Raw genomic sequence first — 15,299 nt, 5'->3', positions numbered from 1 at the left:
TAGCAAAATGTACAATATAGGTCAAAAATCAAGGTCAAAGGTCAAAGAAGTCAAAGGTCAAAATTCTGCGCAGAAGTTTTGAAGCCCTCACCTAGTGCCATCACATAAAGCAAACAGAATCGAAATGGGGTTAGAAATGGCGAAGGAGTAGCATTTTGTAGCCAATGTACAATAAAATAATTTGTCTGTTCTGCACATGGAGACGGACGAGTAGTTGTCACTGCTCCTTCGGCTACCACTCTTATTTCAACACGAATACCTTCATTCGCGCTATTTTCGAAACCAGCGCTTTTCAGGACTACCCACATCCTTTCAACTTCGTCAGACTTTTCTTCTATTCTGTAATTTGGTGAATTTTCGACGTTTCTACCACTAACTTGTCATGGCTCCCCCTGCTACTCGCTCGAAGACCGCACCCAACACCCAACCAAAACCACTGGCTGACGAAACAGCGGAGAGCCAGGCCACCCCTTCTTCTCCGGTTGCCCACCAGCCCACGCTTGCCGATATACAGCGCAGCATTACGGAATCATCTGCTAACCTAAGCTCTAAGCTCGTCACCCTCACCAGTGAGGTTACCTTACTCAGAGGGAAAATGTCGGAAATAGAAGCTTCAGTGACCATGAATTCCGACAAAATTATTGAAATGGAGCGCAAACAACTGCCCGAAATTGAAAGCAAAATGGCGGCCGAAATTGCGGATCTGAAGGAAAAGCTTATGACTATGGAATTGTACAACCGGCGCTCTAACCTTTTGTTCTACGGCGTAGAGGAGAAACGTGATGAAAATATCTACCAAGTTCTATCGGACACCTTCGCCTATCTCGGCCTCGAAGTCGATGACGCCAATAACATCGCCATGGTGGACGCTCACCGATTGCCGCGACGCCAGGTTTCCGATGGCCAGGCTGAGCAGGATCGCCCACCCCAACCCAACCCCATTATCGCGAAGTTTGTTCACATGCGGGACAGAAACAGGATCCTAACGGCTTTTGAGGATCGTCAACGCAAGCCCGACCTCGCTTCTCAAGATTCTGTCGCGACTCCCTCCCCACCTCCCCACCAACGGAAAAGAATCACGGTCCGCACTGATTTGCCACCGGCCATGAAAATCACTAGAGGACAGCTAGCCAAAACTGCCTACAGACTGAGGAAAGAGAAAGGTGTGTCAACCAAGATTGCTGTCGTGGGAACGAAGGTAATCTTGAAATGGAAAGAAAAAAATACTAGCAAATGGAATGACTACAGTGATTAGAACGAGTCAACTTTGTTTCATGCATCCTTATTACTGCAACGAAGCATTTTGTCACACTCGTCTTATCATGTATAATAGATTTCAATACAGATAATTTCCTATGCATACAATCAATGCTTGTCTATGTTACGCGGTGATCCTGTTAATGGTTATAGTCGTTCGCATTGACCTCATAGACAGTTTTTTCTCCACAGATTTAATGCTTTGTTGAGATAAACGTCAGCAATGAGTAACGTTAAGTCTTTTTTTCGTATTGCAAACGAAATTTTGAAATGCAAGGAAAAATACTAACAAAGGAATAACTACAATGATTAGAACGAGTCAACTTTGTTACATGCATTTTGGTTACAAGAAAGAAATTAGTCATAAAATTTCGTCTTGTCACGTATAATAGATATCAATACAGATATCTTCTTATGCTACAATCAATGCTTGGCTATATTAAGTGGTAATATACATGTACTTCTCAACGGTGATAGTCGTCTGCATTGACCACCAAGACAGTTTTTTTCTACGAGATAAACGTTAGCAGTGACTAACGTTGTGTGTGTGGGTTTTTGTGGTTTTTTTTGCATTGCTCTAGTGCGTATGCTTGCTCAGCGTGTCTATACAGTTTCTCTGACTCCACTACCATTATCGTGCTTAATTGACATTGCTTTCCGTCAGTGTACAAGCTAAAAGATGCTGTTTTAGTTATTTGTTAAAAAAAAAAAAAACAGGAAGAAACTTCATTGATGTCGTTTTATGGGCATAACTAATCGTACTGCGAGTTTTGTGTAGGATTATGTAGGCCCATAGTGCTGAACACATCACTGCAGTCCGCATTTTGTTCATTGATTTATAGTTCAGCCCAAACTGGTGGCTGAGAGCAGACAACCGTGTCTTCTCTATGACGAGATTCTTGTCTAGTTCCTTTTTCCACTCCATTACTTGTGACCTTGACTTAGGTCCATGTTTCGTATCTGACATATATGTACATTTTTTCTTTTGTTTTTGTCTTGTCTTTCTGTTTCCGGGATCTTTCCCATGGAGTTTCGTTTGTACTGTATGTTTTTCTTGTGGAAAATTTATCAGCAGTTTCCGTTCACACAAAACACTAGCTGTATACGAGTACTCAAATAGCACTTTTTTACTTCTGATAGAATTAAGAAATCTCTTGTCTCTCACCTGGTTTACTAGAAGAACATTCTTGTGTACCACGCTCCAGAAGCATTTCTTATATTCTTTATTGATAAGATTCCTCTTACATATGCATTTGTGTGAATTAATGCATGACTCACCCGTTTTCGTAACGGCAATTTGCATTTTTGGCGTCAGTTTGTTGCTTGGTATCGCAATCTACCAACTGGCATTTCTCGCTGTTTACGTTTTACACCAGCTTGTCTTAAATGTCTCTTCCTATAATGGCAATGTCAGGTATTTTCTGCTTCCTTGTGAAATGTTTATATGCTACTTGGCAACGAAATCTCCCAATTGTTATTCACACGGTGTTTCCGATTCTGGCAAAGTATGTCAAAGTGTCTCTTTGTTTAGTACTAATGTCATGCTTTTCTCGTATTTGCAGTGTCAATATGTTACGCGATGTACATTGGAACCTCCCAACAGGTGTTATTTTCGTATGTCACACGTTTGGGAACCATGCCTCGTTTGTTTCTCCGTCCCGCAAGAAAGTGGTAGTTTCTTTGCTGTCAACTTTCCCTCCCCCACTAGTTGTAATCTAACTCACAATGGCTAATGACGTTAATATAAACTCCTCATTTAGGACCGAGATTTCAGATTGTACTGACAACCCTGGCTTTTTACGGTCAATTTATACGGCCACACCTGAGTTGCAATTTGATTTTGATCCCAATGATCGGTTAGTTTACAACATCACTACTAATTATCACTCTGTGAATGAAATGATTGAACAAATGCAAAAGACTTCCACAAGTGAACTTCTTCTTTTGCATTACAATATCAGAAGTCTTAATAAAAAGATTGATCAGCTGCAAATATTTTTAAACCAAGTGAAATCTGATTGTTCTGTTATTGGTATCTCAGAAACTTGGATAAACAATTTGCCGTCCTCGTTTTTTTCTATTCCTGGGTATACATTTCATTCGAATAATAGGCTTGATAGGAAAGGGGGTGGTGTAGGATTTTTTGTTACAAACAATTTGAAAGTTAAAATATTGAAAGATTTGAATATAATGTGTGATAGTTTGGAATGTATTTTTATTGAAATCGAATTATCAAAACAAAAGAATATTGTAGTTGGTGAAGTATATAAGCCACCGTCTTCCAATTTCCGGGACTTTCTTGATGCTTTTTCTGATTTGTTGCTAACGCCTTCCCTATACCAAAAAAATATTTTCATTATGGGAGATTTTAATTTGAATTTGCTTCACTACAGTGAAAATGTTCACTGCCAAGAATTTTTAGATCTGATGTTATCCAAATACCTTATACCGTTAATAAGAAAACCTACCCGTGTGACTGACACATCATCCACGTTGATAGACAATATTTTTTGTAACAATATTTCATCAGTATTATCTGGTGTCATAGTATCCGACATATCTGATCATTTCCCGATATACGCAAAGGTTCCTCTCGCGAAAAGTTGTTGTCTTAAGTCTCAAGGATTTACTTTTCGAGATTTTTCTGAAGGAAACATCGATAGACTCAGGGAGAGATTGTTGATTGCTAACTGGGATGAAGTCTTTGGTATTGATAATGATGTAGAAACTGCATTTAATATTTTTTTGGATAAATTTTCACTGCTTTATGACGAAATTATTCCTTTACGACAATCCACCCGTTTTACCAATAAAAAAGCACCAAGAATGCCTTGGATCACCAAATCCCTCCTTAAGTCTATCAATCATAAGAACAATTTATTTTGTAAATATAAGAGGAATCCAAATGATAAAACGAAAGGTAAATATGCTCGTTATCGTAATATTCTTACAACTACTTTGAGACTTGCTAAGAGGAGTTATTTCACAAGGCAGTTTGACCTTTACAAAAACGATACCAAGAGCACGTGGAAGGTGATTAATAAAGTTCTCAGAGTTAAAGATAAACCAGAACAAGTCAAGGAAATATCCCAGCATGGTATTTTGATCCAAAATCCGATACATGTTGCTAATGCGTTTAATTATTTTTTTGTTGATTTAGGCCCCAATCTTGCTAGTAATATCCCAGTAACAGATAAAGAATTTCATTATTTCTTATCTGATCCAAATCCTCAATCTACGTTTTTTACTCCCATCCAAGAATACGAGGTGAGGGATGTAGTTCTTAAGTTAAAAGCAAAAAAGGGTGCTGGACATGATGGTATTACGAATTTTGTACTGAAAAATATTATATCCGCAATATTGTCTCCTTTAACGTATATATTGAATTTGTCCCTTGCTACTGGCGTAGTGCCTAGTCAAATGAAACTTGCCAAAGTTGTTCCGGTTTATAAAAAAGGTAATAAACAAGATGTAAGTAATTATCGTCCTATTTCTCTTTTGACGGCGATTTCTAAGATTCTTGAATATTTGATATATTCTCGTGTAATTAAATTCTTAAATGAATGTAATATCTTTTGTGAGTCTCAATTTGGATTTAGGAAAAAACACTCTACTACTCACGCTGTGCTTGCTTTTATAGATAAAGTAGCCCACGCTATAGACGACTCATCTCATACTGTTGGTATATTCCTGGACCTGTCCAAGGCCTTTGACACTATCGATCATGGTATTTTGTTATATAAACTCTCACATTATGGGATACGTGGAAAGGCCTTGGACTGGTTCAGGAGCTATTTAACTAACAGGAAACAGTTTGTAAATATCAACGGATTTAGTTCCAGTCTAAAAACATTATCTTGCGGGGTCCCTCAAGGATCCCTTTTAGGCCCACTTTTGTTTATTCTTTATATAAATGACTTTAGAAATTCATCAAATGTTTTATCTTTTCTCCTTTTTGCCGATGATTCTAATATTTTCTTTTCACATCGAGATCCAACAACTCTTTTAGAAGTAGTGAACAGAGAATTAATGTCGGTTCAAATGTGGATTCAAGCTAATAAGTTATCTCTTAATGTAAACAAAACTGTTTATATGTTATTTAGTAACTCCGTTACGCATTTGCCTGGCGACATAAAAATGAATAATGATTGTTTGACTCAAGTTGAATCGTCCAAATTTTTAGGTCTTTATATTGACCATGAATTAACATGGAAACATCATATAGATTATTTGTCTAAGATGCTTTCGAGAAATACTGGGATCTTAAATAAGCTAAAACATTTTTTTCCCAAGTATATTTTAAAAAATTTATATTCAACGCTTGTTTTACCCTATCTCAGTTACGGTATACTTGCCTGGGGCAACTGTGCCAAATTACACATTGATAAAATTTTCAAACTACAAAAACGGGCTATTCGTTCAGTTAATCTAGCCGATTTTTATTGTCACACGAATCATTTTTTCTTTGAAAACAGACTCCTTAAGGTTGCTGACTTGTTTTTATATAACTTAGGCACATTTATGTTTCAGTTATCAGCCAACGGCTTGCCTGACGTATTTACCCACATGTTTCAGAAAAACTATGCCGTCCATGCTTACCCGACAAGACAAAGAGATTCATTTCACCTTCCACGTACTCGTACACTCCTTGCTCAAAAAACAATTGTTTTTACCGGACCTAAATTCTGGAATGATCTTCCCACCGATTTAATCAATTGCTCTAGTATGTTTATATTCAAACAAAAATTGAAATCAAAGTTAATAAATGAATATAATCAGTCTGATTAGAATTTTTCTTTGATATGTTATCTGCAGTATCCTTATTCAATGTATGATGAATCAACCTGCAGTTTATGATTGTTTGCTTCTGGTTTATGCTCCCATTATATAATCACTGCATCCGTACCATTGTAGTAACATATTGAACTCGTTATGAATTTGATTCTAGATATGTGTGAGTATATACTTGTGTATCTATATGCTAAATTAACTTTTTACCCTGTTGTTATTCCTTAGGTTCTTGGTTTTTTTCCTTTTCTTTTTCATCTCTTTTATTTTCTTTTTCCTTTGTACCTTGATAATCTAGTTTTTATATAGTTTCGTCATTGTTACTTTGTGTCCTATCTCCATTGAATGCATATCAAATTTACACTGGTATATTTTCTTGGAACCTGCGTTTACAAGCTTTGCTTTTGCGGTTCCATCATATTTCACAAGTTATAGAGAATTGTCTTATGTACATTATATACGCTGACACACTTTCTGTCCATGCCCCGATTTATAACATATTTTGTATCTTGCTTGGTTTGTATTCTTTTTAGTGTATTTTGATGAAATGTATATCTCATGTGAAATATGAAAATAAATATGCTGGAACTGTTTACTGTGTCTCGAGTGTAAGACCGGTGCAGTTTCAGTTATTCAATTCAATTCAATTCAATTCAATTCAATTCAAAATGTCGGTCAAAAATCAAGGTCAAAGGTCAAAGAAGTCAAAGGTCAAAATTCTGTGTAGAAGTTTTGAAGTCCTCACGTAGTGCCATCACATAAAGCAAACGGAATCAAAATCGGGTTAGAAATGGCAAAGGAGTAGCATTTTGTAGCAAAATGTAAAATACAGGTCAAAAATCAAGGTCAAAGGTCAAAGAAGTCAAAGGTCAAAATTCTGTGTAGAAGTTTTGAAGCCCTCACCTAGTGCCATCACATACAGCAAACGGAATCGAAATCGGGTTAGAAATGGCGAAGGAGTAGCATTTTGTAGCCAATGTACAATATGGGTCAAAAATCAAGGTCAAAGGTTAAAGAAGTCAAAGGTCAAAATTCTGTGTAGAAGTTTTGAAGCCCTCACCTAGTGCCATCACATAAAGCAAACGGAATCGAAATCGGATTAGTAATAGCGAAGGAGTAGCATTTTGTAGCAAAATGTACAATACAGGTCAAAAATCAAGGTCAAAGGTCAAAGAAGTCAAAGGTCAAAATTCTGTGTAGAAGTTTTGAAGCCCTCACCTAGTGCCATCACATACAGCAAACGGAATCGAAATCGGGTTAGAAATGGCGAAGGAGTAGCATTTTGTTGCCAATGTACAATATGGGTCAAAAATCAAGGTCAAAGGTTAAAGAAGTCAAAGGTCAAAATTCTGTGTAGCAGTTTTGAAGCCCTCACCTCGTGCCATCACATAAAGCAAACGGAATCGAAATCGGATTAGAAATAGCGAAGGAGTAGCATTTTGTAGCAAAATGTACAATACAGGTCAAAAATCAAGGTCAAAGGTCAAAGAAGTCAAAGGTCAAAATTCTGTGTAGCAGTTTTGAAGCCCTCACCTAGTGCCATCACATAAAGCAAACGGAATCAAAATGGGGTTAGAAATGGCAAAGGAGTAGCATTTTGTAGCAAAATGTACAATATAGGTCAAAAATCAAGGTCAAAGGTCAAAATTCTGTGTAGAAGTTTTGAAGCCCTCACCTAGTGCCATCACATAAAGCAAACGGAATCGAAATCGGGTTAGAAATGGCGAAGGAGTAGCATTTTGTAGCAAAATGTACAATATAGGTCAAAGGTCAAGGTCAAAGGTCACAATTGAAATTCTGTGTAGAAGTTTCAAAGCTACCATGTAGTGCTATCATATAAAGCACACAGAATCAAAATTGGCTCATAAATGACAGAGAAGTAGCAAATTGAAGATTTTGATCACGCACGGACGCACAGGACACACGGACAGACACATGGACACACACACGTACGGAGCCCGTTTCATAGTCCCCTGCTCGAACTCGTTCGGCGGGGACAAAAAAAACCAGACATGAATACCAGCTTTAACCCTAAAACATAGTTCTCTGATGGGCTCAAAATTCATCCTCCATCATTTGGAATTTGCTTGCAATACAACAAAAGGGTCTACCAAGAAACCTGTCAGGGTGATGAGATTTGGCAGGATAATGGGCTGTTGTGGAGTGTTTTGAGATCAAAAGTGTGAAATCATAAAAGTCGTTGTACTCAGCTTTTATTTCTGAAGCAACCTTCCTGTTCAGTTGTGGGTAGATTGACCATGGCTAGTTTATATGATGATTTAAATGTGCCCTGCAGTAGCATTCAATTGCATATGGTAAAAGCTGTGCAATTCACTCCCATGTAACGGATACTACTATGGCCCGATGTATTGTAATCAATGTAATAGATTTAATAAAACCACATTGCAACCGCAATCAGGAATACCTTTTCCTAGTGCTCTTGTTGTTGTACTGTAGCTTTATAGGGACTGTACAGTACAGGTTGAGGTGAGGATTCAGGTTTATAACATTTTTCAGTGAGATAATGAGAAACCTCTTATGAAGCATGTAATTTTGAGAAGGATTCAACGTTTATTTAATGAAAATTGGCATTGAAATGACTGAGATATCCAAAAAAGCAATCCTAATAAAATTGACAGGCTACAACTTTCATTGGGATCTCTGTTTTACCTTGTTTATATATATATCTCAGTCATTTCAAAACCGATTTTCATCAAATAAACTTTTGATTCCCCTTAGAATTGTATGCTCTTTAACATTTCTGTGGTAAATGGACAATGCTGTCTGTTATTGTTGCGTCATTGCGTTAGGGCGCGTTGTGACCATGCCAATGACGCAGCGTGCGTGTGGTTGGCATGGGTACAACGCAACTTTTATTTTCATGAGATAAGATGACGCAGATTTAATTGATTCTTGACTTTTGACTTTGACTTGTGAGACAAATGGACGTGGACATAGTCTCTGCGAGCTCTTTGGTGTCGAATAATCAAAAGTTCGACTATATTTGTTATTCTGTACAGAGTCTAGTCTTACTGGCGCATTGAATGTACGCATGAGTATAATACGGAGTAACGGAGTTCATACATGTATCGGCAGACTGAGACTGTTTGATTTGTTCAGTAAAATCTATGCAACGTCAACTGGAGACTGTCAGTGTCATCATTAACCCGGCTTACAACATTTCACAGTGGTTTCTAAATATTTTGCAAAATGTTACAAGCTGAATCCTCACCTCAACCAGTACTGTACTGTCCCTTTAAATGAAGACATCACCCATCAATAATGTGAAGTGTATAGCCTGATCTTACCTTGCAGTAAATTGCATCTGTGACGAAGTGCTGATTGATAGCTGCCTTGATACTTCTTCTAACAGACTGCATGCTCCCTGAATGAGAAAATGTGTTCACATCTGGATTAGATTTCACACGTAACTTTCGATATAATAGGGTGGAAACATAAGTGTACCACATTAAATGACATTAACACATTACACCTTCTCTATAGCATTCTGCTGATACTAAGAATGTTGCAACCTTGCTTGATGAATAAAGTCAATTTCTGATTTCACCACACAAATTTTCTTTGTATACAGTATGTTGCTAGATTTTAGATATTACACAAGAGAATGTTTCAAACTCACTGAATTTAAACAAACAATTAATACATGTAAAAATTGATGCATAAATAACATGTTGAAATTGAATAGATGCGCTTCTTCATCATGCACCCTCTACACGACCGCAATTCATTTGAGGATGTGTTAAGTTTGCATTTTGTTTTTGGTTCGAAACTCAAACATAGCAGTACATAGCTGTTTTACACAGATGCTTCTTCAAATGGCACTCAAGAAGTTAAAAAAAAAAATGTTGGGATGAATTTATTCTAGGACTGTTAGCAGAAACTCCAACCACAAGCATCTCTTAAACTGGAGATTCTCCTGTCTGGACCCCCAAACAAACGGCAGACTTTTGATGTATACAAATTAATTAGTATGTGCATGTAGTGCATTGAGGGTGCGCAGTGAAACCTCCCTTGCGGATAGTCTCAGGCTGTGTAAGTGCCTTGGAAGCTTTAGGGTTTTACAATCTCCGTAGTGCGATCTTAGCTTAATTTTTTGATGTATGACAAAACTAAAATTTGACAGGATGAAGCTAAAATCTTACATGAGAGAAAATACATCTTAACCAGTTGAGGATGGACTGATTTTGCTACAACATGCATTTCCCATAGACAGCTGCCTGAGTAAACTCATGACTCGACCTCAACGGGATAAACAGGAGACACACAGCTAGAGCAGAAGAACTTCAAACTCAAGTGGGAGATTTTTTTTTTTTTTTTTTTTTTTTAAAGAAAATGGCCTCAAAGCGAGAGATATTCCCCTGAAAGTGGGAGAGTTTCTGTGTGTGTTAGATATGAGTGAGCATGAGATACTTTACCCCACGTCCATTGGAAGGAAGAACAGGAGGGAGCAGGGCTTTCTCAAGCTGTAAGCAGACCAGGAAGCAGGCTAGACCGGTAAGTGTATCCCCACTGGTGGAGGAATCCTGAGATTTTTGGAAAGATGAGAGAATGAAACATACCACATGGTAGTAACAGAAGTCTTGGTAATTTCGAAGAAGTTTGATCATTGAAAACAAAAGTTTTGATAATTCAACATAGACATTTCTCCAGTCTGTTTCAAAGCTCGTTATTTCATAAAATTTTGCGAATATGTATATCAGGATTTGGAGGAAATGGCATAAGAGTGGGCAAAAGTTGTAACACTACAAGCTGACGTGACTAACTGATGTAAAGATCTGTCTACAGTAGTCTGTCTGATTACAGGCAATTTCCCTGCAGTTTGATTTCTTGGTTCTTGCCAGTTGGCCCAAGAGAAACCTGTACTGCAATATTAGTTATGACAAATAAAGGTATACAGACTTCCATCTTCATAGATGCTCTTCCAACTACCTGACATGAAATATGAACATGACAAACATGACTGCTGATATGATGGCATAAAATATTGATCAATAAGAAAATATACCACAATAACACCATGGTGTGTACCCACAAAACAATACAAATATATGTACTTATCTCTATTTATCCAGCTACTTTCTATCTATCTACGGTATCTATCTATCTATCTTTCTTTCTATTTATTTATCTATTTATTTATCTACCTATCTATCTATCTTTCTACCTAAATATATCTAAATATATCTATCTACCTGTCTATTTATCTATCTATCTATCTATTTATCTATACATCTATCTTTCTTTCTATTTATCTACCTATCTATCTATCTTTCTATATATTTGCCTATCTTTCTATCTATCTATCTATATATATATCTATCTTTCTATCTATCTACCTGTCTATCTGTCTATCTATCTATTTATCTATCTATTTATCTATTTATCTATCTATCTATCTATCTATATATTTATCTTTCTATCTATCTGTCTATCTTTCCATCTATCTATCTATATATCTATCTTTCCATCTATCTATCTATCTATCTGTCCATCTGTCTATCTATCTGTCCACCTGTCTATCTATCTACCCAGCTGTCTGTCTGTCTGTTTATCTATCTTTCCATGTCCCAATCAGAGAGATCAAGAGAGAGCACGCCAGAGGGAGACACATACACGCACAGAAAGACAGACAGACAAACAAAAAAGAACAGACAAAGTGGTATGGAGAGACAGAGCACAGAATGAAGGACAAATAATGCAACACACATTCACAGAGAGAACCAACCCCACCCCAAGTCATGGATTACCGCACCTGCTGACACACAGAGGTCCACACCCTGTGATAGAGGGCAGAGCACAAATCAGTGAACCTGCTCAACATGCGAACAGCTTGTCTAGCCCAGCCCATGTCTACAAACTTTGCTGTAGGCTCTGTAGGATTCTGATTTAGGACAGCCAGCTTCGAGCAGATGCTGCTGAAAGCATCCAGGATAACTTCTGCAACCTATGACAAAATGAAGAAAGACATGGATAGGTAGAGAAATAAAGAAAGAGGGGAGGGGGTAGGCACAGCTGCATATCTGAACTGTGTTTAAATAGAGTCTAGAGTAATTATCCCTGTTTGCAACAGAGTGTCTATTTGCATCAGAGGCTGTTTTATTCATTGATAAAGTAGCTAAAGAGCATCAAATGTGCTAGTCCCACTTTAGAACAGAAGCAGGAGTTACTCAAAAGTGTTATGGGAAGTAAGGGTACTCTCGCACAAGATCGGGCCTTTTCAGCAATGAATGAAAATGCCCCTGCTGCAAATAGGCACCCTGTCGCAAACAGGGATGATTGCTCTAGTATTTAGTAATACTATTTTTACATTAATAGTTTACAATCTGTAGATGGTCACGCAGTCTTTTTTGTCATGCAGTCTGTACTATGAAGCTAAGAACCAGGTAGAATAGCTCTCTTTCTGTAAGTTTTAGAAACAACAGTCTGTGACTGTACAACATATCTAACAGATCCATAGTACAATGATCATTTTACTTTGTTTTATATAGCTCTTCCTATTCTTTTTGGAGTTTAAAGCTGTATGTAAGAATGTTGGTCACACATGTGACATCCCCTCCATTTTGTATTATCATATGATAGACCTACTACCCTGGTCACTCCCAGGAGTCAGACCTGTTAGAAAGTTAAACATGGCCACTATGAAACTGCCCAGGTGCATTCAGCATCTTCGTGCCTCTCACATCTGGAAACTAATTAGATGCAGGAGGGCACTACAACTGTAATCTAACCTGCTGAAGAGCCGGACTGTGCTTGCAATTGGAGATATCGATTGGTGTCGTGCCACAGGCATTAGTAGCTGGTTGTGGGGGCGGGGCATCAAGACCCATGGCAACCGCAATCCGGTCGGCAAGGAGAGTCATCTGTGCCGTGAGCTCACCTAGGAGACAGAGGTGATCCAGAAAACAGTGTATGGCTGTGAAATTGACCCAAAGATATATTTGTATTAAATTCAATTTTTCTTTTAGCTTTCCATACAGTTTATTTTCCAATCATGCCCCTAATCATTTTTCTCACACTTAGCCTCCCATACATCCCAACTCCTTTCCCTTTCCTTGTGCCTATTATACACTTTCCAGTACCTTCTTTACTTCTCACCAATCTCCACATCCATCTGCACACCTCATGACTCTTTTGTTCTGCATACAAACATGTCTGGTTTTACAGTAAGTAAAGGCTGAGATACCACATGAAATAGATTTCTCTGTCTTACCTTCTCCTCCTCCTCCTGCTGTAACACATGTCTGCAGTTTCTGTAGTCCCACCTGTAGGGCTTCCTGTGGCTCCATACAGTCCTCCAAGGCATCTTCAGAGAATGCTCCTGGATGTAAGATGAACATCAAGACAGATATGACTCTGTTGCTACTGATTGACAAATTGCCCTCCATCGATGGAAATAAGTACTGTTTATTCAATGTATAAGTAGTACCTTAGCCATGATATATATCTTGGCTACTACTAAAACTCTGAACAATTTATGTATGGATGCAGATGAAGGCTAAGATGTGCCTTTGCCTTGGAATAATCCAATCTTGCAATTTAAACCTTTATATGCCCAGGGGGAACTTGCCAAGCCATTTCATCAGCCTTCAGTCATCCATCCAAACTTGACCTAGTTATAAAGTTAGCAAGCCCACTCAGGCATAGGAACATACTTCAGACCAATAAAGGGGCATGGTGGCACAATTAATCGGGATTAGGGTGATTAGGTAATCTCTATTCACTGACAGTTTAGTTTCCAGACATCTGTACCAACATTGATATGAAAAGCACAGTCCTGGTTTGGGAAATAGCTATCTGGTTTTGTGCTGCTGATATCATTCTTTGTCTTCGGGAAAGTTAACCGACAGATAAACTATGAACTACAGTCCACTGCAGTCACTCAACCAAAAGCAAGCACACATTTTGAAATAAAAGGATAGCCAGCATAAACAAATTTTACCCTCTAATCATCCCCCCCCCAAAAAAAAAAACAACAAAAAACAACACCTTATCTAAAGTTGTACAAAGAGAGAAAAGTTGTATCTCTCAGACACAACTTTAAAGCATATTACATGTCAGCCTCAAATTCAATGTGGTTCGCAATCTTTTGTGATACAGCTGACTCATCTTGTATTGCTTTTTTTTTTTTTTTTGGTAAGGACTGTCTAAAATCAACTTCAGTTCTCCATCATCACTGTTAAAATAACATAATACATTTGTAACAAAGAATAACAACAAACCTACTGCCATCATCACTGCACCGACAATGAACTTCAAAGCTAAGCAAACTTTTTTCAGAAGCAATGGACATGTAATCCACAAGGAGATGTACACTTGTAGAAACCTTGCTTGATTATTCTTGGCAAACGTTTAGTATGGAGATTGATATGTAACGCATGTAATTATATTACAGATGTATATATGTAATAAATATTTTTGAAATTGTACCAAAATAACCACATTGTGTAATGACACATTTACAAATACAATGTTTATTGAAACTGCTGGAAATTGATGTAATTGTAAAGCAGTGCCATACAGAGAGAGTAAATCAAATTAAATCTTATCAGATCAAATCACAACCTACCATCCAGGAGTTCATTGAGTTCCTTGGCACAGGCCTCCTCGTACTGACGGTAGAGACTGCTTGGAATCTTGTTAGCACTGTAAGAGATCCACAGTCACACACAGAACAGACTTCTTTCAATACAATAGCCACATGCTACACACACTCACTTTGCACTACCCTCTTTCCCCATCACAAATTCTAGAAGTAATGTCTTTCATGTCAATCCCAAAGTGTCAAAAGTCTTCTCAGTACATGGTGCCCACAACACGCTGCAGACAGTAAATTGCTCTTCATAAACCCTTCACTGAAACCAAGTAAGGAAGTCTTCTTTATAGTACATGGTGACCACATCATGCAGTAGATAATAAAGTGCTCTTCAGAAATCTGTCATTTACCGGTAAACAAAGTAATGACATAAATCATTACACATGAAATATCATGCATGTAGCAATTCCTTCCATTTAATAAATAGCTATGATAGGAGGGTTGACATCCTGTATCCTTCATAAAACTTATTTATCAAGACTTTCTTTTTTTTTAAATGAAGAGTGACAGACTCCTCATATCAACCCATTGAGGATGAGCTGATTTTGCTATAAAATGCATTTCCCATCATCACCTTTCTGATTATAGTTGGGACTAGTCTTCAATGGAGTAACCAAAGTCATGCACAAACATCATTTTA

The 15,299-nt window shown here is 37.7% G+C and overlaps 1 protein-coding gene across 1 annotated transcript in view; it reads right to left on the bottom strand.

The window, feature by feature from the left end:
* The window catches only part of LOC140233373 (Fanconi anemia group A protein-like), a 50,343-nt gene that overhangs the window by 18,702 nt on the left and 16,342 nt on the right, over positions 1-15,299 (bottom strand). The window contains exons 18-24 of the mRNA XM_072313478.1: positions 14,633-14,709; positions 13,277-13,384; positions 12,795-12,943; positions 11,819-12,010; positions 10,487-10,589; positions 9,354-9,430; positions 446-579 (exon numbers count right to left, since the gene is read on the bottom strand). Coding sequence (XP_072169579.1) covers positions 446-579; positions 9,354-9,430; positions 10,487-10,589; positions 11,819-12,010; positions 12,795-12,943; positions 13,277-13,384; positions 14,633-14,709 — 840 coding nt within the window. The remainder of the gene's footprint in view (positions 1-445; positions 580-9,353; positions 9,431-10,486; positions 10,590-11,818; positions 12,011-12,794; positions 12,944-13,276; positions 13,385-14,632; positions 14,710-15,299) is intronic.

Source organism: Diadema setosum, chromosome 9, assembly GCF_964275005.1.
Source record: "Diadema setosum chromosome 9, eeDiaSeto1, whole genome shotgun sequence".
NCBI lineage: Eukaryota > Metazoa > Echinodermata > Echinoidea > Diadematoida > Diadematidae > Diadema > Diadema setosum.
This window is presented reverse-complemented; position numbering and strand designations above follow the sequence as displayed.